This window comes from Monodon monoceros, unplaced genomic scaffold (assembly GCF_005190385.1).
Source record: "Monodon monoceros isolate NGI ecotype Baffin Bay Population unplaced genomic scaffold, NGI_Narwhal_1 Super_Scaffold_13, whole genome shotgun sequence".
Classification (NCBI taxonomy): domain Eukaryota; kingdom Metazoa; phylum Chordata; class Mammalia; order Artiodactyla; family Monodontidae; genus Monodon; species Monodon monoceros.
In genome coordinates this window covers 44,577,032-44,602,043 of record NW_021703769.1, presented here as the reverse complement: position 1 = coordinate 44,602,043, position 25,012 = coordinate 44,577,032, and the positions used below count along the sequence as shown (strand labels likewise).

The following is a 25,012-nucleotide window of genomic DNA, read 5'->3' as shown; positions in this document are numbered from 1 at the left end:
ATGTTTGTGAACAGGAGTTAATTTTTTGTTGGTGTGTATAAAACTATGCTCCCTTCTTTACTTCAGGACCTTTCATTTTGATAAAATAGTTTTGAATTTTAGTCTATCTGTGACTTTTTAAAAATCCATCATAAATTTCTTTTGGGAACAGGTGATATTTTTAAAAAGAATCTAGCAATTCCACTCCTAGGTATATATCCAACTGAGAAGTATACATCTTTTCAACAAAATACATAGACTAGAATGTCCGTAAAAACAGTATTCATAATAGCCCCCAAACTGGAATCTACCCAAATGACCATCTATAGTAAATGCATAAGTAAATCGTGCTATACATACTCACATAACAAATGCAACAATAAGAATGCACGAACCACAACTACACGCAAATATACAGATGAAGTTCACAGTTATAATCTTGAGTAGAAGAAGCCAGGCACAAGAAAATACATACTGTAGAATTACATTTATATAAACTACAAAACCGGGCAAGACTAATCTTTACTGTTAGAGGTCAAGATAGTGGTTACCCTTGGGTGGGAGTGACCGAGAGGGAGCAGGGGGTTGTAGGGATGCTGGGAGCGTTCTCTTTGTTGATTTGGATGCTGGTTTCACTGATGTGTTCACTTTGTAGAAGTTCATCAAGTCATACACTTACCATATGTGTCTTTTATTTTTAAGGTAACATTGGTTTATACCATTATATGTTTCATGTGTACAGCATTATATTTGTACTTTTGTATACACTGCAGCATACTCACCATCAAAAGTTTAGTTTCAATCCATCACCATACAGTTGACCCCTTTCTTTATCTATTTCACCCTCCCCTACATCTTCCCCCCTGGTAACCACTATTCTATACTCTGTACCTGCATGTTTGTTTTTGTTTGGCTTGGTTTCTGTTATTTTGTTCTTCTGTTTGTTTGTTTATAGTCCACATAGAGTGAAATCGGGTTGATGTGGATGGTGGGAAGAAGCCCAAGAACACCAGTAAGAACTCGGGGTCTGGAGCGCCAGCCCAGGGCAGGTTCTTGATAGAACCAGGGTCTCTCAGTGGTGGGTGTTCTGTATGCGATACGAATTAATTCAATGATACTTCTTTCCTCCTGACATTCAGAGCTGCTACTCTGGGGGAAATAAAAAATTTGAAAGAAAAATGAGTGGAAATCTAGGTGATGTTTATGTGGACCCTGTGAAGGACATGGCAGGGTACCTCTCCCCCACCCTCTTTCCTCCTCTGTCTCTCTTTTGTCGCTGCTTCCCAGCCTTCTCGTCTAGCACACTTGCCTCCTTCTTGGAAGAAGGAAAGGAGTCCCAGACTTCAATTCCTCCTTCTTTCTTGAAAACTCCAGTAGCTTGGGGTTTTCCTTGCCCAGGGCTCTGCTGATCCAGAGAGTGAGGGCCCTTCAGGCTGTGGTCCCTGGGGGCCGGGAGCGTGCTGTGGACACGGCCCTCCTGTTTCCGCTCCTGATGGTGATGATGCTGCTCCTCTCCTCTGGAATTCACCTGCAGGAGAGCACACCTAGCCACAGCCAGGGCCTGTTCATTTCCTTCCAAAGACTCCAGTCTCACGGAAAGAATGCATGTTCCTTCTAGTGGCATTACTTTAACCTACCCATGTCCACAACTATCCAGGATAATTATATTAAAAGACCTTTTTGCCTGCTTTGAGGCTTATTTTCCTTGAAAGAGCCCTCATGTTAGCTGAGATTGGTTTTGTCTGGAGCCTGTCAGGACATTGAGTGCTGATGACAAATGGATCCTTTCTGATCCCCATGCTCCCTCCTTGATGGAATGCAAGGGGGAAGGGAGTTGTGTTTTAGGTAAGGCTGCACTAAGGTGTGAAAATGCACCTTTGCTTCATGCCTTCAGTATGGCCCAGAGGAGCTGTCCACCCCCAGTAGGCATGCATGATGCTTATGCGATACAGTTGTAACAGTTAAGATTGGACTTTTGATTGATAGATGGTGCTGATGGTGGTTTTTCTAAACATCCCTCTGACACTTTACATTATAAAAGATAACATTTGCCTTTTATTTGATACTACCTGACGAGCCACTTCTTTTGTGGCTAGTAGAGCAGGAAGGCTAAGGAACCAGCTCTGACTCCAGATGGCATGGGTTTGAATCCCACGTCTGCCATTTACTGTGCAATTTCAGGCAAGTAACTTAAATGTTCCCATGATGTGGTTTTCCCATCTGTAAAGTGGGTGCACTAAGTGATACCTACCACACAGGGGTGTTATAAGTAGTAAATGAACTAATACATATAAACCACTTGGAACAGTGCCCAAACATAGTAAATACTAAACAAATGTGCAGTATGGTTATAAAAATACATTTTCTTTAGATGAGCAGTTGTCACGTAAAATTGACTCGTGACCTCACTACCCTTCGTTACAAAGACTGTAAAAGACACAGCCCCCTGTACAATGCTGGAGTTTAAACCAGCACCCACATCACTTCCCTTCTTCAGTACCAAGAACTCACCTTGCCAGGTAAGGATCACTCTGAAGCAAGAGGATTCTTCAAAGTCAAGACTTTGGATTTCAACTGAGCTGGGCAAATCATGTTTTGAACAGTCCTTTTCTCAATCTGCTTAGTTTCCAAATGTCTGCTTATGAAGATCGAAACCACCTCTACTTTCCCTGTGGGTTTTGAGTAACTCAAAACAAATTCTTTCTTACAAAGTTTTGTATTTCCGGTTGGAAGCTTGTTTATCCCCCGTCTTCTGAGAAACAACCCTCGCCCCTTGGCCACACTCTTGGGAAACCAGAGACTAGGTTCTTCTCCTTGAACGTGAGTATTCAGAGCTATCCTGGAAACAGGGCAGAGCAGAAGTCTGTGACCACCTTTGGTACATTCTTAGTTGTTTTGAGGAGAGGCCGCTATATTCTTTGAAATAAATTTCCAGTTAATAAACACAAAAATAAATACCCACAAATGGAGATACAAATAGCACATTTTAAATTTACCTCATTTTAAAAATCATGCCTGCTTCCCAAAAGTGTATAAAAACTGGGAGACAGCATCCTGGGGTTGGTGCACAGCACCCACCTTTCTGCTTCCTTCCCCCCGTCTCTCACTGTCATTGTGTTACTCTCATAGCCTTTCATCTTTGGGGTTACCTTTAATGTTTGATTTATTAAGACCAAACCTCCACTTCCACTTCCACTGTGAGAAATCATAGGCAGGGTGAGAGGAGGGGAATAGATACCCAGAGCTGACCCTGGAGGTAGTTTTTGAGATCAGTGTACGAAATCTTCAAGTACGTGAACTCTATTCTGAAATACCTACACATCTGTGCAGAAGTGTCCTTGTGAATGAGAGAAATACAAAATCATCACTAAGCCAACATCACAGTAAAAATTGCCATAGGTAAGATCCTTCACTGGATGCCAAAATCAGGGCAAAAGTTGGAGGAGCAACAGAATATTTAAATATTCCCCTCCCCCTAAGATACTTGTTAATTACAAATGGAAAGATGGTAACCTTGCACTGGAGACACCAGGCAGACACCACTTCATCCAAACAATGAGGGTTAACATCAGCAGTGATGAGACCCATCGACTCCATGTACCCCTGACGTCATGAACTGAGAGGAATCCAACACTTCTTCTCTGTGCATTTCCCGAAAGGCACAATTTCAATCTCATGAGAAAGCATCAGACAAACCCAAACTGAAAGACACTCATAAGATGAGTGACCAGTACACTTTAAAAGTTTCAAAGTCAGGAAAGACAAAGACTGAGGACCTGCCCTGATTGGAGACGTGATACCTACATGGAAAGCGGGATCCTGGAGTAGGTCTGGGGCCAGAAAAAGGATGTCAGTGGAAAAGTGGCGATATCCAAACAAAGTCTGTAGTTGGGAGTCTGGTTCATTTCCTGATGGTGCTGATCGTTCTATGGTTATGTAATAGGCTCACCTCGGGGGAGTCTGGGTCAGGAGCAGATGAAGAGTTCTCTGAACTATTTTTGTAACTTTCTGAAAGCTTAAAATAACTTTAAAACACAAAGTTAAATTTTAAAAAATAATTCAAAAGTGCCCTTTTGAACAGGAAGTCTCCAAATATAGATTGTTGCTTTGGCACGTTTGGTTGGCCTGCAGTTGTACAGCCATAAAATTGCTTCAACAATTCTAGAACTATTCAAAACAGGTTCTTCCTACCTGAAGAGAACAATTGAAATACCAAAAAAGTAAAGCAATTCCAGATGACAAGATGTGTCATTGTTGATTGGTGAAAGTGTCACACACTAGTGTACTGCCAAATGTATTATAGCAGTATGGAAAAGAGAGTTATATTTGTCTGACTGACATCTTGTCAAGAATATCCCAAATCTTGACTTTGGAAAGCCTGGTGGGGAAACCCAGTAGTGTTTTCTTCAGTTAAAGCTGAAAGCAAGATAAACAAAGGCTCATCCAACCTGGTTACCAGGCTTGAACACTCACCGGGGTGCTGACACTGGGGGAGATTGGGAAGTGTGTGCTTTTTTTTTTTTTTTTGTCTTCTAATCATGCTGAAGGCACGGGATTGTGTGGCTTTATTTTTCTTCTTGTTGATTGAATACAAGGTGTTTGGTTTTAACAGCTCTACTGAGAGAGAAACCGACATACGAGAAACTGCACACATTTAAAGTGTACAGATGGATACACTTGACGTATGTGTACCCCTGTGATGCCCTCACCACACTCAAGGCAGTGAGTATAGCCACAAGCCCCTTGGTGACCCCTCTCTCCTGTACCTCTCCACCGCCCCATGCCAGGCAACGCTGGGCAGCTTTCTGTCACTATTGTTTGCATTCTCTAAAATTTTATATAAATGGAATCATACAATATGTGATATTTTGTATCTGGCTTCTCTCACCGAGCATGTTTTCAGGGTTCGCCCACGTTGTTGCGGTATCACTAGTCAATTATTTTTTAATGTGCATTTTTATTTGAGAAACTTTTTTGCTTTTTACAAAGTTGGTCCAGAGATTTTTAAAGATTGCACTTTTCACCCCTAGCGATTCCTGCAGGAGAGCTGAGCTAGCCTCCTCCTTGGATTCATAGTAAACTAGAGCTCTCACAGTCAAACATTTAAGATTCATCAGGTGACAAAGTGCAGGGTCACCTGCAAGAACCCTGGATTCCTTGTGGATGTGCCTCAGAATTCTTTCCTCACAACGATGGCTAATCTATGTAAAAGTGGCATTTTAGTTAACACCTTCAATTTCCACCCTGCTTTGTGGGTTTGACAGCATTTTCTCGTTTTATTTCAGCAGCAACAGCAAACATTGATGGAGGCCCACGGGGCCCTGATCCTGTCCCAAGTCATCACCAGCCTGGCTCAGGAGTGGGATGAAAGCAAAGGAGCACAGCCTCCATCAGCCAAAGGAAAACCTGAAAAGTGGGCGCCCGGGCAGCTAAGAGGTGCTGGATTTTCAGGTGGATGAAGAACCTTTGGGGGCTAAGGCTGAAGGCTGCGGCGGCCAGCAGTGGGGATGGAGGGAAAGTGGGTGGACATCCAAGTGGGACAACCTCCCAGGCCAAGATGCAGAACTTGGTATTTTATTGTATGGATAGTGAGGAGCTGTTCAACTTTTTAAAGCAAGAATGTATAAAGTTATATTTATGAAGATCTATTTGAAACAATATATACGGCCAATCAGAACTGGGGACAAAAACGCAGACAAGAAGACCACAGAGAAGACAATCCAGTGGTCTGAGTGGTTGAGAGCTCAGTTCACCAGGGCTCGGTGCAGCATCACACTTACTCCATCCAGTGTCCCAGGCTAGGTAAATGTTACCCCCTCTCTACAGATCAAGAGAGGGAGAAGGAGAGGTTTTTCGAAGAGTAGTGTGAGTCCGACTTAAGCTCCGATTACTGTAGTTGACGGCAGAGGTGGGACCTTAAACTGGTACTCAGCGTTCAGATAGTAATACTGATGGTGACAATGAGGACGATCCCAAAGGAAGGGACCGAGTGTTATACACCCCTGGCAGGTGAGCCCTGTTCTAGGTGCTTTGCATATATTCATTTCTGGGAATGGGGTTGTCAGGTGGGCTTCTTACCGTCAAGAATACAAACTCTGATAGATGGTCGAGGCCTGGACTCAGGGTAGGAGTGGGCCAGGGAAAGAGTGGGGTTGGTGCTCTGAATGTGGGGCTCCTTTGGAAGGAAGGAGGAGGGAAATGTTTCACAGGCCTGAGTGGCCAGGGGAACCAAGAAGTGGGGGGGGGGGGGCAGCCGGGGAAGAGGGAGGAGAGGGCATTGTTTCACTTTTAGTAAGCTGGAGACCACTTCCTGGTCTTGGGGGAAAAAAGGAATGGTACTCATTAAAAGAAGAAAAGGGTGAATTTCCTTAAATCTAAATAGCATTAGCTGTAATTTTTGGAGGGTTTATTAAAGTATAGGATGGCTTTTAGTGAGTTTGAAATCATTAAGAACCAATAATCCAAATTTTAAAAGATGGGTATATTTTAGTTAGCATTAGCCTGAATTTTCTGAAGGGAAGACTTTTCATTCACATAAAAATCATTTGGAATAATTTGAGAATTTTATACGTCAAACTACTGTATTCTATTTTTCTGCTCAACTCTATATTTGAAAAGACAAACCTTTAGCTATCATTGTTGGATCGTTATTGTTAGAGTTATTATGCATGTAGAAATGTACGTTCCAACAGTGGAGAAGGTACAAAGGGAAAAGCTAAAATATCCTGGTCCTACTCCTCAGAGATGCCATGTCTGACCGTGTCTGTTTTTGGTTCTGCATCTAAACTGTTTACGCAGAAAAGGCATGTATTTTGAAGCTTAATAAAAACTTGAATTGTGTACAAAATGCTGTGGCATATTGTGCTGCATTTACTAAGCAGAACTGACCCATCATAACTTTTAGAAACAGACTTCATTAAAAGTTTCAGCAGAAAGCTCTACAATGGTGCTATTTAATGGAAAAGTATGTTTTTAGTACCTGACACAACCACGAACAGCTTCATTGTAACCGTTACTAAACAGACATTAAAATATTCATGTCAATTCTATTTGAATAACTTTCATGCCTTGTAAAATCTGAAGAACCTTTTAAATTGATTTGGCGTTAGAATGTTTAAAGAAATAAATTTGCTTTTAAGACCAGCTTTATCAGAATCCATGAAGGTTATATTGTGGCATGAACGTGCATACTATAAATGCTGGGGGAACAAAAAGAAAAAAAAAAGAATGGAAAAATTTCTGTCAGATGTAATGTTACCACTTTATTATTTGGGATCATCATAAAAGCATTCATTAGCACGGCCCCTCTCACTTCTCAACCGCAGGCTGAGTTCCGTCAGTCTGTCAGAGTCTTGTCCTCCCACTCACAGTCACCAAGCGTTTCTGATAAGAGAGGGTTGCCTTGTTTACTTTGCACCCTTTGCATTTGAACACTTTGGGTTACTATTGCAAGATGAGTTTTTATCCCATTTCCTCGTTGGATTAATTAACCCAGCTGTGGCCATCGTTTCAGCCCTTCCCCTGCCCCTGCCCCCCGCCCCCCCCCCCCGACACATGCAGCCTCTCCAGTCACATAGCCCAAGTCTCCATTAGAGGCTTTCACTTCAACTGGTGGGTATGTGGCCGGCGGGGGCTGGGGGGGGGGGCGGTGCTTGACAACAGCGTCCATAATTGCTTTGTCTAATGGTGTAGGATCAGGGTGGTAAACTTTAAAAGGGTGTTTGCATCAAGAGTGCTATTTCAATTTGCCTTGTTATGTTCTCCTGTCGCTGATACCAAGCCTCATTTCAGCACATGGCATTATGTCCACTGGGGGAGTGACACGGGGGTCGGGGAGGGCTAATAAGGGGCCAGCCTCTGCAGCCATCTTGGAGCCCCTTGCCTGCCCACACGCTCCTTCTGCCTGGGGCAATGTTGTCCCTCACTGTGTCACAGGAGGCGGTCCCCTGCCTTCCAATGGCACACCTACTTTCCAGGGAAGAAGACAAGTCTTGACTGGTCTTCTCATCCTGATTGCCCCTGAGGTGGCAAAGGGGGCAGCGGGGAAGAAAGGGGACAGGTGGCTAAGCAAAGGCTCAGTCACTCTGCTTAAATCAAGGAGCTCTTAATCTGCAGTTCCTTGTCCCCTAGGGTAGAATTATATCTCAACCTAATTTCCTTTACAGCCTAAATTCATTCTTCTGAGAAGGGTCCTACAGCCTGTCCAAGGGGTCTTTGTTCCACACAAGGCCAGGAACCTGTGGGCCGTGGCTGCATCCCTCCCTCCAGCCTAGCAAGTATCGGTGCTTCTGAGTGCCCGCCTGTCCCATTCCAGCCAGATATGTAGTCAGGAATCAACCAAGATTCCTAATGTTTGGGTTTTTTTTTAAAACCTCTTTATTTTTTAATGGAATTTTACCCAGCCTGTAGCATTTGTGATTGAGGGCAGAAAGAGTGTGTGAAAGGATAAACATACATCCTCACTCCCACCCCTTCCGTACCCATTACCACCATGGACATTCATTTCAGAGCAAGGTGAAGGTTTCACAGGAGCAGTTGAAGAGCTGTGAATGGTGGTTCATTGCAGTGGTGTTAATTAGCATTTTATCCGGAGGTAAGAAGAGCTAACATATTTTTCCTTTTACAGCTCCCAACAAATGTTGGGTGTGGTCTAGATCTTCCCTGTCCAATACAGGAGCCACTGGCCACATGTGGTTATTTAAACTTAAATTAGTAAAAATTAAATAAAATGTAAAACTCAGTTCCGCAGACACACTAGCTACATTTCCAGGATTTGACAGCCACATGTGGCTGGTGGTGACCACACTGGAGAGCACAGATGTGGGACATTTCCCTCACTGCAGAAGTAGCCCCCAGGGCAGAGGGCCTGATGCTTCCCTGCTCATGGCTCACCCAGAGCCTAGCACAGGCCTGTCCCTCTAGCTTTCTCCTTTTCTCTCCAAACTCCTCCAGCCTCCTGTGTTTGACCCCCACCTCCTGCACCTCACTGAAGTCCTTTGCAAGAAGAGCTGTGTGTGATGGATTCCCACTGGGCGCTCAGCTCCACCATTTTCAAATGATGCGACACAATCACTGCCTCCTGTGATGCCCTTTGAATTCGGAAGGACAGGTCTATCAAAAAAATTTGTTTTAACCCGTGGGGGAACAGGCCCAGCGAGAGTAAGTAATGGGTCCTGATTTCTGGTACAGGCTTCTTCTCATAGTTTGTGCTTTGTAACCGTGTGTCACAGTCACACAGTCTTGATTTTCAAGACCGGTGAGCTCCCCAAGCGCCATGTCGATCATGGTGGAAAGTGCGTGGGCGTCCCCACCTGGCCACATGACCCAGGCCGATCGCTTCCCTCTTGTGGCCTCAGCTTCCTCGTCTGGAAGATCCAGGAGGGAGCTGCTACAAAATGATGCTAAGATTTCTTGCATTCTAACAGTCGACATAAATTTTGGATTACTCTTTACTCATATGGCTCAATTATTTCTCACATGATTCGAAGACCATTTTAACAGTTTCCCTGCCCTTGTATTTGGGGTGGCACTCACTCTGGCAGGCATCCTATTGATAATGTAATAGGGGCTTTAGTGAGACTTTTGGGGTTGCCAGCTAGGCCCCGCTACTCCAAGGAGGTCCTGCACCAGCGGCATCAGCGTCTCCGGGAAGCTTGTTCGAAACGCAGGATTGCAGGCCTGCCCAGTTGGAATCTGCATTTCACCAAAATCTCAGGTGATTCATTTGTCCCAAAGTTTGAGTAACTCTGATCCGAGCCCTGGGACAAGGATAAATGGTTCTCACCTATGTAGAAACCCGCCTGCAGGGGACCAAGCAGACACAGAGAGCTTGTCACTGCGCCAAACCCTCCCAGCTCCGCTCTGGGGGTGGGGGTTCCAGCGGGGTCTGAGCCTTTCCCTGCGCAGGGATCTATGCTCTCCTATGGCTGCCCCAGAAATGGGAGCGCATGTGTGGAGAGCATCTTGGCCTCTGGGGTCCCTTACTCAAGGGTTCATCATATGCTCTCACAGCTTTGTTCTTCCATCTCATTAACGCTCCAAGGGAAGCTCTCTGGCCAGGGCAGCCTTCCCACGGACTCCCCATGGCTATGCAAGGCCCATAAAGTTGGGAACAGAAATTGGGTCTATGGGATACACAGGAGTCAGGTGGTTGCTGGGCAATGTGGCTGCGAATCACTGAATGGCCCGAGGGGAGGCTGGCTTGCTGTCCCTGGGGTCTGCCGGAGGCCTAGAGAAACACACTGTCTCCCACCATGTGGGAAGAAAGAACAGGATTCCATCAGATTAGAACTTTAGAAAATGGCTATTTCAACCTAGAAGAGAGGACCAGGTGAGATTCAGGATACGAAAGTCTATGGAAGGCAGGGTGAAGTTCAAGGTGGAAGATGACAACGCTGAGACTCCGAGTCTCTTTGTATGTGCTGCTTAGGCTCCCATGACAATGTACCACAGACGTATTAAACAACAAAAGTTTAGGGAATTCCCTGGTGGTCCAGTGGTTAGGACTCCATGTTTCCACCACAGGGAGCCTTGGTTCGATCCCTGGTCAGGGAACAAAGATAAGATCCCACAAGCCGCCCAGCACAGCCAAAAAAACAAAAACAAAAACCAAAAACCCAACAGAAGTGTATTTTCTCACAGTTCTGGAGGCTAAAGCTTTGAGATCAACGTGTCCACAGGGTTGGTTACTTCTGAGACCTCTGCCCCTGCTTGCAGACGGCCACCCTCTCTCAATGTCCTCATATGGTCATCCCTCTTTACGTGTCTATGTCCTAATTTCCTCTTCTTATAAGGACAGTGGTCATATTGAATGAGGGCCTGCCCTAATGATCTCAATTTTAAAAAGACCTGTTTGAAGACCCTGTCTCCAAATAGGCACACTCTAAGGTCCTGGGGGTTGGGACCACGACATGTGAATCCGGGGGACACAATTTGGTCCATGGCACGCCATCTCCACGGCCTCTTGTGCATCGTGAGAGTGGCTTTTTCTGCGTGTGGACATCACACTCTGTCCTGTGCTATGTGCCCCTGTGCACAGTGCTCCCAGCCCCAGAGCCACTGTGAAGGCTGGAAGCCAACTGGCCCTCAGGTGTTTTGGCCCCAGAACCTGACCAGTGGGGACCCAGTATAATGCAGGGTTCCTCTCTGACCCATCAGGTTCTCCCTCTCGGGAAGCAGGAATTTGAGCTGTGCTCAGAGAGACTGGGAGCCCCTTTTCGATGGGAAAGACCAAGTCACTGGCCTGGAGGATGGGTCCTGGGGGGGCCGAGCGCCAACATTCAAGGTCTGCATGAGGGCAGCTGAGCATCCTGGGTGTGGCCTTGCGGAGCCAGAGGAACTGGGCAGCTGCTGGTTAGTCTCCTAGCCCTCGTTACACAGTCGTCTGGTGCACTGTTTCCTCACCACCCCAAACTCCAGTTAGGATGGAAAGATGTATGAGCAGTGGATACCATGGGGAAGAGGCCATGGGATGGGCCACTGGGTCATAGGTGATGCCTGAGAAGCCAACGCCAGGTCCAGGATGAAGGCAACATGAGAGCTTGAGTGTATGTGTCTCTGTGTGGGGTCCCCCAGACACAGACCCCTAGACAAGGGTTCACCTGCAATCAGTCGATAAGGGACAGGCCTGGGGAGGACCACCAGGAAGTGGGGCGGTGGGACGGAAGGGAAGAAGCCATCCAGGCTGTGCTAACCAGCAGACCGCCACTGAGGGCAGCTGGGGTTGGGCCGCTGGGGACCCCTGGAGACGTGAAACATGTGTCCCACTGCCTCCCTGCTTATCAGCCTCCACCTGAAACTGGTGGAGGCCATGGACCTCCCAGGCCTGGCCAGCGTCCCGGGCTCTAGTGCCCTCCTGCCCCTCAACCTGTGGTGCTGGCAGCCGCTGCACGTCGGGCAGGGGGGCCGGGGCACCATGCTGCGGTCTACGGCGCTCATGGCCTCCCATCCAGAGCCACCAGGGCAGGACCTTGGGCCACATCATTTCAGGTTCAGAGGAGCCGTGAACTGGCGGAGAAGGACTGGCCGTTTCTGAAAGGTGCCTTCCCGGTCAGACTATAGCTGTCTGACCCTCTATCATAGACACAAAAATCCGACTCCTGGGGCTTGACCTCGTACATCTACCCGCCCCCCAGCCTTTTCCATCAGTCTACGCTGAGGCAATTTTTTATGTTGCAGCTATAGCAGAGCCAAAGAGACACAGAGAGGTCTGGAAGCAAACGCCTAAGTCAAACACCTTTTAATAGTTCTCGTAAATGTCTCAGGTTAAGGAGACCAGCGCCAGACCCAACAGAACATGTTAGCTTATTTTCCGTTTCCCCCAAATCACGTAAAAGATGGGTAATCTTTAAAGATATAAGATCAACTGGCAATTGAAAATCTATTTTTCTTGTACCCTTTATCATTCTGGGGGGGAGGGGAGTTGCTTACATCACCAAAACCGAGGAGATAGTAGGCCACGGGCCCAGGGCTGAGAACAGATTCAGAGTGTGCCCTCAGGTGGACCCCTGGCCTGTCCTCCCTCAGTTCTTGGGGAGCACTTGCTGGCCCAGGACGGCCCCACGGTACCCAGGGAGGGAGCTGGTGTGCAGGCTTCTTGGAAGGAGTCAAGAGGCTGGCAGCGCACTGACCTCACCCAGCGGGCTGGGACCTGAGCGCTGGCTGCCAGCCAGCACTGGCAGAGCTCTGCTCCGTGGAGAAGCCCGCCACCCAGCTGTCTTCTGCAGAACAGGAGGGAGCCTCCGTGCTCCCTCACCCTGCGTCCTCCTCTCCTGAAGTAGGATAGGACGCCCTGGTAAACCCCACCTCCACGCTACGGACCCCTTCTTCACAAGAACACTGCCTTGTTCATATGCGTAGGTGCTTAACTTCGCAGAGACCGTTTCCTCATCTGTAGGAGGACAGGTTGGGCATGATGGTAAGATAAGATGATGTAGGAAGGGCGCCGGGCAGCTGCCTGGCCACAGAAGATACTCAGTAAATGGTGGTGGTTATCATGGCCTCCAGGTATGAGGCTGGGGGCAGGGAACCGGGGCTTTCTACCATTCTATGAAGGAAGGCAAGAACACCACAGGTGAAACAAGCAGCAAGGAAAGGGATGGGGCTTTTCTCACCTAGGTCTTTCAATAAACATTCGGGCAGGGGGGAACATTTTGAGGTGATGGAAATGTTCTGTGTCTTGATTGTGGGGTGGCAGTGACACCGGCGCAGCATCACCAGCCCTCAAAGGAGAGGGAGAAAGGACTTGGGCTGGGTGGATACCTTAGACTCTTCCATCACCCTCCAGGTGCCAAGTTCAAGGGCAGAAAGTTTTAATTTTTCTGGAATTAAGATTTAGCAACCTGTCCTGCCTTCTCTCACATAAGTAGACAGACACACACGCCCCTCAGCCCTGGTGTAAAGGATTCCTCACCCAGACATCTCAAATCCCGCAGGTGTCTGAGCCTCCCTCCCTGGACTGTCGCTCAGGACCGCGCCCGCCGGCGGTCTTTTCTTATCCAATCGCGCCACCCTGCGGACAATCTGGACACTGCAGACTCCCCAACCTGACACCCACCAGCTGGCGTTGAAGGCGGGGGCGTAAGAAAGTAAACGGATCCACGTGTGGAGCCGCGAACGCCTCTGTCAGGAGGAGGCAGTTTCACCTCGGGCTTCCCCGGGACAATCAACGAAACGAGCTGGAATTACGGGCCCTATTTTCGACGGTCGGACATTGACGAATTTAACCCGTTCGGCCCCTAGTCCGCTGACCCAGACCCAGCCTTCAGAAAGGCACCAGGGTGCGGGTGGAGGTCGAGGCATCCATAGTACGGCGTCCTTTCCTCCCTCGGATACACCTGCGCCCCCGCCGAGGCCTCGGCGCAGGAAGCTCTGAATTGGGGTGGGCCGTCTTCCTGCCTCCCTCGCTCGGACCCCAAAGCCCGGCATCGGCGCGGCGGCTCCCCCTGGTGGCCGGATGGCGCCACTGCACCGCTCGCCCGCGGCCCGGGAGTCGCGCGGGGTGGAGGGCTCACCCTTCACAGAGAGCCTCCCGTTGCGGTCGGCCGCACCTGCACCTGATGGGGACCGAGGGCCAGCGGCAGTAGCTGGAGCCCCGACTCGGTGGTGGGCGACAGGTGAGGGTCTCTCCTTCCTTGTAAGCCACCCCCCCCCCACACCCAAATCGGAATCCCTCTTCGGCATCATTCTCTTATTCCCTGAACCACCTGGGCCCCCACTCACCCGCCCTTACAGAACTGTCCACAGGGGCCGACACGTGCGCAAGGACCGGTCAGGGTGGCGGACACCGCATCTTGGGGCCAGTCGCGGAGCCCTCCCAGTGGCCAGCGCGCGCCTGGACAGCAGGACCAGTTTGCTGTTGTTTGTGCCCAAATGTGATAAAGCTGGGGCGGGGACGGGAGGGAGGTGGCACGTACTTGGAGAGTGAAGGCAGGAGGGGAAATTACAATAGAGGAAATGAGTGTCCGCTAATGTAGGTGGCCCAATCGACGCGCGCTTTCCAAGCCACCCGTGCACCTGCCGTGCCTGCCGCCGTCTGACTTGCACACACTAATCCTGGTTCGGAGCCGTCGACTCCTCACCGGGCCGGGCCGCGCGTCGGTGGAAATGCGGTCGGGGACCTAGCGAGCGCAGCTGCCTCCCTGCGCTCTCCCAGGGGGCTGAGACTGGGCGCGCCGCGGAGCTGGGGCGCGGGGCTGGGGCGCCCCCTGGCGGCGACAGCGCGCGGGCCACGCGAGTGTCTGCGGGTTCCCTGCGCGGGCGGGTGGCCCGCGAGCCTGCATTTCTCGATTTGCTCGGGTGGCGGCGCCGAGGCCTATTCGCCTCTTCATTAATAATGATGCCCCGGGAGGAAGAAAAAAAAAGTCTTTAAAAACCAGACAGGATGGATGGGAGAGGAAAGTGTGTGTGTGTGTGTGTGTGTGTGTGTGTGTGTGTGAGAGAGAGAGAGAGAGAGAGAGAGAGAGAGAGAGACAGGGAGAAGGAATTGGGGCGTTGGTGAAGGCAATAAAACTCAGATCGCTTCCTTGGAGAGATAGCGGCGGCTATAATGCGCTGGGGGATCAGGGGTTTATTTACAGATCCTGGATAAAAGATGATATATCGACACAGTTTAGAGTGTCATTGCACCTGGCCTCTCAGGAAGCCACAAGTACATATTTCCTGAAATACCGGCCAATACAATATCTAATCCACATGCCACCTAAGAACGGGAGGGGAACCTCGGCATCTCACAAGCTGCCGCCTGGTTTCTGAGTTCTGGGCCGGGAGACCCCACCCGGTCTGGATCTCGTGGCCCCGACACCCCCTCCCGTAGCCTTTGTCTTCAGGCCAAGTAATCACTTACTGTTGGGCCTTAATAAATACGTCTGAGAACTGTCCTTATGCTCGGTAAATATTGGATTAGCTTTTCAATGACCAGGCTCTTGAAAAGGCTGGAGAAATCCACACCAGGTCTCAACTAAGCCCAACAGTCAATAGGTAAGGAAAAGACGCTATTTCCTTGGCTGGGGTGGGGAGCGTGGAGATGGGGGGCTCCTACCCTTATCAAGTTAGCTGATTCTACTGAACATGACAGCAGTTGTAAAAAATAGAAAAAAGGGGGTGCCCAAGTTTTGGATGAGCTGGAATTTCCACCTGGCCCTTGACGGGTTCTATTTCTATGTCCACGGTGCCCAGCCTCAACAAGAACTCTTTTTGTCTAACACGTAGTTTTTGTTTGTTTGTTTGAGGGATGCTTATGGGAGCTTCTGACCCGGCTCTTGGAAGAGAGGATGATCCAGAGGATCTCTGGCCGCCCCCCTAACTTTGCTTAGGTGAGACAAAACCGGGCAGATTCCTTGGAAGTTCCGCTCTGTCTCCCTGTTTTGCAAACGAAACGATGCAGGAGACATTGAGAATTAAAGAGGAAGTCCTTCTCTCCTCCAACACAGGGGTGCTGGTGGTGAAAGAAGTTTCTGAGCCGGTTTCCCGTCGTGGCACCGAGGCGCCAGAGGGATCCCGCGCATATTTCGAATGACAGGGTGTTGGTAACCGAGGGGTCCGGCTGGATGGAAGCGGCCTCAGAACCCACTGCGGCGGAAATCGAGCTGGGCATCGGACTGAGCGGTCTCGCGGCGTCCCTGAGCAGCTCCTGCAGTGCGGGGAGGGCTGGCTTCGCGCGCCCGGGCGTCAAGACGCGTCCGGTGCGGGAACAAGGGACCTGGATTTTCATCTACCCTGGAGCCGCGAAGCCCGCGGCCTCTGAGCTTCCCCCAGGCCCTGGGCACCTCGGTGTCCTCCTGGGCCCGGCACGGTCCGATGGCCTCTACTCCGGGCTCCCAGACAGACAGGAGAGGCCTAGCCGCCAGCTGCGCGCGCAGGAGCAGCGAAGTGCGCGCAAGGAACCCCGACCCTGAACGCCGACGTTCGCAGACCCGAGCCCCAGCTTAGAGCCAGTATTTGGTAAAGAGACAGAAGCAGAGACAGAGACAGAAAGAGAAAGAGAGATCTCCAGCTCTCAGAGTGTCACGGGGCCTAGGCGGGGCAAGCGCCCTCTGAAGCCATCAAAGACAGGGGTGGCTGTTTTCCCCTCCTCCAGCCTCCTCCCCAATAGATATAGCACGAATTTTTAATGCGTCTTCCTTTCACAGACAACAATACAGGGTTTGAAAGCCGGACACAATTTGGGTTTTGTGCGGTTCCCTCCTCGCGCTCCCTCGGCCCAGCTGGCCATATGGAATCCAGCATGGAGCCCGCGGATGACAAAGGGACCCAGTGACAGGCCCAACAAAACCCCAAGGAGACTTCTGCCTGACTCCGGGATTCACTGCCCGCGATAAGCGCGCTGAATGGTGCGGGGCGGAGGGGGGCGGAGGGGGCGGAGGGTGGGCCCCTTCTCCCTCTTCCCCTCTCGCTGTCCCCTGCGATCCTTTCTCTGTCCCTTTTTAATATGCACGCCTCTAACATCCCTGGCTCCCAGCTCTCCCATTGTGCCGTTTTGTGCGGCCCGCTGTAGATTGGGCGAAGATAGACTGCCGAAGCGGACCCTGCGCCGGGTGCGCTCCCAGGGCGCTGGGGTTAGGGCCACACAGGCTCCGCGGGCGCTTTTATTGACTCCATGGGGACCCGAGGACAGTGAGAGGCGGGCGTCGGGCCCACCTCCCCGGCTCCCAGCCGCCGGCGCGCACATCCAGACTGCAGGCTGGTAGGCCTAACCACTACCCCAAACGCGCCCTCTACGAGCACACGTGGATGCCTGCGAGAATTTGGCCCTTCCACGCTGCCTCCTTCCCCTCTGGAGGCCGCGGGGGAAGCTCCTACGATCATTTTTGGCCCCCGGAAGTTTTGGGTCCTGCAGCAGTCAAAATCAACCAAGTCTTGGGGCTGTGCCTCAGGCCTCGTGACAACCCCACTCCAAGAGGCTGGAACTCTCACCTCCCCTGCTGACGGATGGGGGTAGAGGGCAGTTACAAGAGGAATGTTGAGTGATTGGTATCAGGGCAAGTTGGGCATTCGGCTATTGCAGACACACGATTTGGGGAGAATTCTCCTGGCCTTTGCAAAGAGCAAGAAATAAAACCCCAAACGTTTCCAAGCTGGTGTGGGGAACAAAGGTAGACTTTCCCGCATTTAGGAAAACCTGGAAAAACCCAGTCGAACCTGGAGATATGAAAGGACATTTAGGAGGATATTAGAAAGACTCCAGCGCCCTCAATTATCCAGGGGCAGCTGCGCAACGCGGGAATAACGTGTAATCACGTCCCCGGGCGTGTGGTGCTGAGTGCTATTGACGCGCAGATTTGGTCACACGGATAATCATGTTTGCTTTAGATATTGAATTAAATCTGATCATCAACTAGAGGTAGCGAGAACGTCAGCTGGGACCGCTCCCTTTGCTCGGCCTCCTCGCCCCCGCCCCCAGCCATGAAGGTGGAGCTCGAGAGAAAACCAGAGATACAGTTTCCGAATGGGGCCGACTTTCAATCCCGAGGCGTCTCGGAGCGCGGTCTGAGCTGCAGAGCCCCGGGTATTTTCGGAAATCCGCAAGATAGAGGAGACAGGCGCCCCTCCCCCCAAGTCCGCGGGGCCCTCTGAGACGCTCCCCGGCGCGGGCAAGTATGCGCCAGGGTCCTCCAGGGAGCTCTCCCTGAGGCACGGGTGGGATGGGATCAGATCTCTAGCAGGGAAGGACCGTCCGCCCTCCCCCGGGCGAACGAGGGCGGTTTGCTCACTTCTCGCTCCCCTTACCGCAGCCCAGGAGGCCGCGACGCACCACCCCACCCCCAGACCCCTACTTTCTAGCGAGCAATTCGCCCAGCTTCACGCCAGAGAGCTGGCCTAGGGGACCGCGCACAGCCAGATGCTAGGAGGGGACGAGGCGCAGCATCCAGTCCAGGGACAGAGGCGGGAAACTCGGAAAGAGTGGGGATGGAAGGAAGGCTGGTTATCAGGGATCGCCTCTGACTCCCGCTTCCTGGCTCTCCCCGGCTGAGGAGCCCAGGGAGGCCGCAGCACCTCCACCCACCCCGTAGTCTCCCGCGCCCGGGTCCCCGCGTCCCTCCTTGTAGCCAAAGCTTGGAGCGCCCCGAAACGCGCCCCCGGCCCCCGCGCCCAGGTCTAGGCCGCCTCCCGGCCGCGGATTTGCAACGGGGTTGGGAGAGAAGCCGACCAGTCTCAACTTCAGCATCCCCTCCCCTCCTTAGCACGAGGTAAATCAAATGCAACAAAATGAAAGTCATCGAGTGTAGTGGCTTCAACAGCTCCTTAGGCTGAAGGAGCCACTCGTAGATTTGGGCGAGCGAGGGGGGCTTGCTCTTCTCGCCTTTGCGTTTTCCAAAGTCACTCTTCCTCCTGCGCCAGGGCGCTGCCGCCCGAATGTAGACCGCGCGTGAGGCCGAGAGACAGGCTGGGAGAGGCCGAGCGACCCCGGGCGGCGGGTCAGCCGCTCGCAGGCCCGAGGCCAGCGCTCCCGCGCGCGCCCGGGGTCCGAGGCGCGGGGCCTGGCCCGCCCGCCCGGGAGAGGCCTATTCCGAAGCCTCCCCAGCGCCCCGGGTGCCCCGGCTCCCAAGGGATGCGCGGGGTAGAGCGCGGCCAGCGGCCTGGCCCGGCTCCTTGCCCGAGACCTCCTTGCCCGGCGCAGGGCGACAAAGTAAGACAAACGGGAGGGCCGGGCTTGGTTTTTTTAAACACAGGATTTTTATTAAAATTCTTATTTTAAAAAATTGAAAGCTTTCAGCGCCCGGCGCTCTTGGGGAACCGCACGGAACCGCTGAGCTCCAAGTTCCGGGGCTCAGGACCCGGAGGATGGGGCAGGGGGCTTCTCGCTCGCCTACACATTTTTCCTTTTTCATATTTGAGAAATGTTTGCACTGAACAAAATAAAAAAAGAAGAGAAGAAAGCAGGGGTAACCAAATATAAGCAAACCAAAGCAAACCACGAAGAAAGGAGTTGGGCCCTGAGGGGTACAGGCCCTTCCTGAAGGTCATTTTGGCAACAATCACCGCCGATATTTACAACGAAAAGCGAAATGCCACCAGTTGTCAGAACGTTTACATGGCCATAAATATTTAGCATTTTCTTACTTTAAAAAAAATGGAGAAAAAAATCCTCTATATTTTTAAAGTGTTCTCCACTTGCTTCAGAAGAAGACGGCTGACAATATCGCTACTCACACAAACATATTTTACAAAATTCACAAAAGCGGGGCGGGGGGGGTCTTTTACTCCTTCTCAGGTGAGGACGTTAACGCTGGGACCATTCGGTCCCCGGGGAGAGGCAGAGAAGCGAAGCTGCGCAAACATTCTGTAAACTCGGCTTACGGTTCAGCCGTCTCCAAAGGTTCAAACGGAGAGAGGGATGGGGCGGAGCAGGGGGGTGGAATCTGCCTCTCCAAGGAGGTGCAGCAACCTCCTGGCGCCTCCCCAACGGAGCCAAGAGTCAACTCGACTCCAGAATAATAATTATAATATAATAACCACTGTAAGGGCCGAGTCCTCCTCGCCTCCGCCGCTGGGGTGGGGCCTGGGCCTGGGGCCGAGAGTCTCGGAGGGGCGACGCTCACCAAGTCCACTGCTGGGCCTGGACCAGGGGGTGTGCTGTCGGGTACTGGGGGGTGCCGGCCGAGCTGTACTGGGCGTTGTACTGCATGTGTTGCAGAGACTGCGCGCTGTAGGCCGAAAAGGGGATGCCCGCCTGGAAGGTGGCAGCTGCCAGGTCCTGGGCTTTGAGCGCGTGGCACGGTTTGCCGTCCCTGACCAAAACGGGCACGGCCACCCGGCGCGGCGAGGGCAGGGGCGTCACCTCCATACCTTTCTCTGCCCGGGCGCGCTTCATCTTGTAGCGGTGGTTCTGGAACCAGATCTTGACCTGCGTGGGCGTGAGGCGGATGAGGCTGGCCAGGTGTTCGCGCTCTGGCGCCGACAGGTACCGCTGCTGCCGGAAGCGCCGCTCCAGCTCGTAGGTTTGCGCCTTGGAGAAGAGCACCCGCCGCTTCCGCTTCTTGCCGGCGTCCCCTCCGCCGCCGGGGGTCTCCTTGTCATTGTCCGGTGACTCGTCGGCCGAGGGCTCCGGAGACTTGGAACTCGAGTCCTGGGGCGCCGCGCCGGCTGCCAGCCCATGCACTGGGGGAGAGAGAAGCCCATCAGGAGCCTGGAGGCCGCGCGCGGCCGGGCCCGACCCCGCGCGCCCCGGATCCTCCGTGCGCCCTCGGGCCTGTGCGCCCCGCAGCCAGGCCCCGCTGCCTTCGCCCTGACCCCCGCCCTGCTCCACGCCTGACAAAATCGTCGGTGTCCGCCCCGGGGAAAGAGAAGAAGCGGCAGGAGTAGGGGCTCGGTGCTCCACTTTCTAGGGGTTTGACCAGTGTGGGTGCGTATTTTTTTGGGGGGGGGGAGTGGCGCGCGGAGGAGATCATCGCGGGTTAAGGGCTCCGGCCCCCTTAAGCAGTTTCCTCTCCGGAGAGACGTGGGCAGATTTTTAAAAGAAAAAACCCACAATCCCGGCATTGATCGGCTCGGCCATTTAAGGCAGGTTTTGGGGGCTTTCGTTTCTGCTTTCCGACTTTCTGGACACCCTCCGCACCGCACAAAGCGCCCTCTATGAAGTGCAGGGGGCAGGGTGAGCTATTTATACCCGGGCCACCCTCTCCCCGTATCCCGAGGCAGGCTGGCTCGCTCCACTGCTCCAGGCCAGTCCTTCCCGGCTGTCGGAATGGGGGAGGGGGGCTCTGGCCGGAGCCGTCAGTTCTGGTTGGCGTCTGTAACCGGCCCTTGGGAGGTATTCCCCTCCCCTTCTTCCTCCTAATTTCTCTCTTTGGAAAAAATATCTGAGACCAAGTCTCCTTCCCGGAGTAGGGGGGGTCTGACGAAGAGGGAAGAGGTAGGGCATCCCAAACAAACGTTAGGCATCTTTCTGGGGGCGCAGGGTGAGGGATCCGGCTTACAAGGCTCCATCCCTTTTCTCCCCGCGGCGTGCGGCCCAGGCTGCGGCCACAGTAGCAGAGGCGGTCACAGCCGCGGCTGCCAAGTTTCGCTACTTACGGGAGTACTGGAGGCCCTCGGTGCTGGCCAGCCAGCGCGTGTACGGGTTGTCGCTGCTGTCGTAGAAGGGGTTCTTTAGGGGCAGGCTCTGCACCGTGTCCAGGGCGCCCTGCCCCAGCGGCCCAGCCCTCTTGGCGGGCTCCGGCCCCTCGCTCTCCTCCTCTGGCCCTTCAGCCACCGAGCCCTCCTCATCGTTGGTGTCCGGTAGGTCCAAGATGTCCTTGACCGAAAACCCCGTCTTTGTGTTGGTCAGCGACATGGCCGGGACCCCGCAATTTATGCCGCAAAGTTGTAGCTTCACTTGGTCAATTCCTTGTGCTCTCAGTAGGGGCGGGGGAGGGGGTATGGGGAGGGGGGTTGGGGGAGGGGAGGGGGGATGGGCTTTAATTATTGAGATTATTATGTTTAAGAAAAAGAAACTCTGGGATAGGGGAGAAAAAGAAAGAAAGAAAGAAAGAAAAAGCCCAAGGCGTTGCCTGTGTCTTCTCTGCAAGCACGCGGAAATGGACGCGGGGAGCCGGGCGGCCTGCGCACCAGCGCTGCGGGCCGGGCCCGAGTTTGTAACTCCAGGAGGGGTGCCAAGGCGGCGTCAGCTCCGGCTCCGGCGGCCGCTCAGCGCGCGGTGGCGGCTGGTGGCGAGGAAAAAATGGGCCATTGCCCGAGCGATCAGTCCATATAAGGCTGGGCTCCACTCACGAACCTGGGGAGAGGGGGGGAAGAGGGGGAGAAAGAGAGGGAGGGAAAGATAGAGGGAGGGGGAGGGAAAGGGGGGGAGGGAAAGAGAGAGAGAGAGAGAGAGAGAGAGAGAGAGGGAGGGAGGGAGGGAGGGAGGGAGGGAGAGCGAGAGAAGGGTGGAAAAAAAGGGGGAGGGAGACATTAAAACGCAAAGGTTGGACACGTGTGGGCGGGTCTTGGAAGTCAAGTGGATGAAGACTGTATTTGCAGATGTGAAATTGTGGGTTTTGGGGAGCTCCGCGCTCCCAGCCAACGGCCCTCTAGAGCAAGATGAGAGGTGTAACGTGTCAATTAATTGCAAAGACGGGGCGAGCCTTTCTTACCCAGTATTTACATACAAAGGACCACCGCGTCGCTCGCGAGTCCACACACTTGAAAGGGCAGTTTTAACAAATTGCATCTTTTTAAAAAAAGCGGGGGAGGAGGAAAGAAAACAAAACAGAAACCCGGAGGAGGAGAGAAAAACAGAATCCTCAACATTCACCGGTTCCTACCTCCCCGCCCACGCGCGCCTGCCCCCAGCAAGCCGGAAAATTGGCGATTTGTGGCGCCTTTGGAAAAGGGGGAGGGGGCGCAGGCTGAGCCGCGGAAATCTCTCCTTCCCATCGCTGGCCGTTCCCTAAACAAGATCCGGTTCAAATGGCAAGAGCCCAACTTCTGTAAGCCTCCTAGGTCAATATTTTGGTTGAGGCTTAAGGATGAGTACTAGAAATGACAAGGCAAGTAATTGATTCTAGTTAAACGCCGAAAGAGCCCGAAACCCAGGAGAGGAATCGGCTCGGGGCCGGCCGGAGCCACCACCAAGCGACACCACCTCCCCCGCCCCGACACCCTTTATTTGCTAAAGACATTTATTTCCTTCTCCCCGCCTCCCTCCCCTCTCCCCCTCCCCCCAGCTCTGTGCTGCAGAGCAGGACCGCGCAGTTCACTTTCTGCTTTGCGGGCGCCCGGGGTGGGGCGGTGGGGGTGGGGAAGTCTCCCTCGGGCCGCGATCAGCCCAGCCCCACCGCCTCCGGCCCCGCGGGCCGCGATCTCAGGGTGGAGGGAAGGGCAGGCGGCCCCGCGCCCTTCCTGCCCCCTATTATGTCTCCCTTTCCAGCCTCCAGCGGTGGCAGAGCGGGGTGGGGGGGGCAAGGGTAGAGGGGCGGGGGGAGGGGCGGGGGGAGGGGCGGGTGCGCTGTCTCCAGCCGGGGTGAGGACCCCGAAAACCGCGGGGAAGGGGGTCGCAGGGCGGAAGGTGCTGCTGAGTTCTCTCCGGAGTTTTCTTCTCCCCAGGGAGTCCTTTCGGACGCACCAGGGGCGAGTTCAGAGGACACGCTCCAGGCTCCCAGCTTGCGTGAGGTTTGTGTGCGGGTCTCAGCCCCGGGCCGGCCTGGGAACTGCACTTTCCCGGGACGGCACCACCTCCTCGGCGCCGGCGAGGAAAAATCCAGGCCACACTTCCCGCCCCTCCTTCCAGTTTTTTTTTTTTTTTTTTTTGCGCGAGGGAGGTTTGCTACCTGATGCTCATCCGCCCCAGAGGAGCGTCAGGACGGTGCTTGGCCTGGGGGCGGGGAGGGACGGAGAAGGCCGCGGCGGGGGTCGGGGTCTGCCCACCCCCAAGCCCTCCGCCGGGGCCGCCTCCACGCCGGCGAGCGCAGCGCCGGCGCCCGTACTCCCCGCTCGCAGCTGCGGCCGCCGCGCCCCGGCCGCCCCCGAGTTACCAGCGCCCGGCGAAGGCGCCTCTCCCCGAGCCGCTCGGCGGCTTTCTGCAGCCCTCGCTGCCTCGCCCCCAGTATGTGACGCGGGTGACAATGGCCCAGGTTAGAGGGAGCCCCTCGTCGGCGCGTCCTGGGTGGTCGGACCCGGGCAAACACAAATACAAACCGATTGCTAAGCTGCGGACAATGAGCGAAATGTAGACAAATGTCCCGCTCCCGTTGGAAGCCTTTGTCCCGGCTCGGTTTTTGCATTTATTTCAGTGGAGAAATAATACATGATTGACGCTCTCTTTCAATGTGTCCTAACTGTTTGGAATAAATCTAAGGTTGTTCCTAGTTGTCATGGCATTCAACCCTTTTCAATGGACTATCTCTTCATTCATTTCTGAATCCGTCCACAATATTAAGGAAACCCCTTCATGTCGACGCTCCCCATTCCTCTCTTTCTCCTACTTTTCCTTTTCTCCTTTCTCCCCCTCCTTCCGCCCTTTCCCCTTTCCTTCCCCCTTTCCTTGCCCCTTTCCTTCCCCCCTTCCCCCCCCCCGCAAGAATTAGAAACTGGTTTGAATCGTGTTCCTTGAACCCATTACTTTTCGTGCTTTTTTCCCCTCTTTCTCTTTCCAGTCTGCCTTTCCCAGCCTCCATCCTCCTTGCCTCTCCCTCCCCCCTCTCACTCGGGAGCTCTCTGCCCGTCCAGTCCGAGGAGGGAAGTTGGGTTTCCAGGCATCACAGAGGCCCAGAGTTTGGAAACGGGCTGTCGGGCCTACCCCAGCCATTGTTACTCAGCTGCTAAATAAATAACTGGCGAGGAAAAGTTCCTCAACCCAAGCTTTGCAGAAAAAATCATCCTGGTCACTCCTCTTATTCCTCTGTCCCAAGCGAGGGGTGTTTCTTGGGGACCAGGGTAGGCTCTAGGAAGGGCCAGAAAGGAGTCTGGTTGGGCCACGCCAATTCTTGGGTTGGGTGAGAAATGTCCCCTTTGGCAAGAAGTGACTCTTTTGCGTATCCATCTTTGGGAGGGGTGCCCCCAGACCCCTCCACGGAGCCTGCGCAGTTCCTCGTCTTGGAACCACCTAGTTCCACTT

At 53.0% G+C, this 25,012-nt stretch overlaps 1 protein-coding gene across 1 annotated transcript; it reads right to left on the bottom strand.

The window, feature by feature from the left end:
* Positions 1 to 19,134: 19,134 nt before the first annotated feature.
* Positions 19,135 to 22,104, bottom strand: NKX2-2 (NK2 homeobox 2). Its single transcript, XM_029222111.1, has 2 exons — positions 21,493 to 22,104; positions 19,135 to 20,577 (listed from the first exon to the last, which is right to left on the bottom strand). The coding sequence occupies exons 1-2, from the start codon at positions 21,749 to 21,751 to the stop codon at positions 20,015 to 20,017; spliced, it is 822 nt and encodes a 273-aa protein (XP_029077944.1). The 5' UTR covers positions 21,752 to 22,104; the 3' UTR covers positions 19,135 to 20,014.
* Positions 22,105 to 25,012: the final 2,908 nt, after the last annotated feature.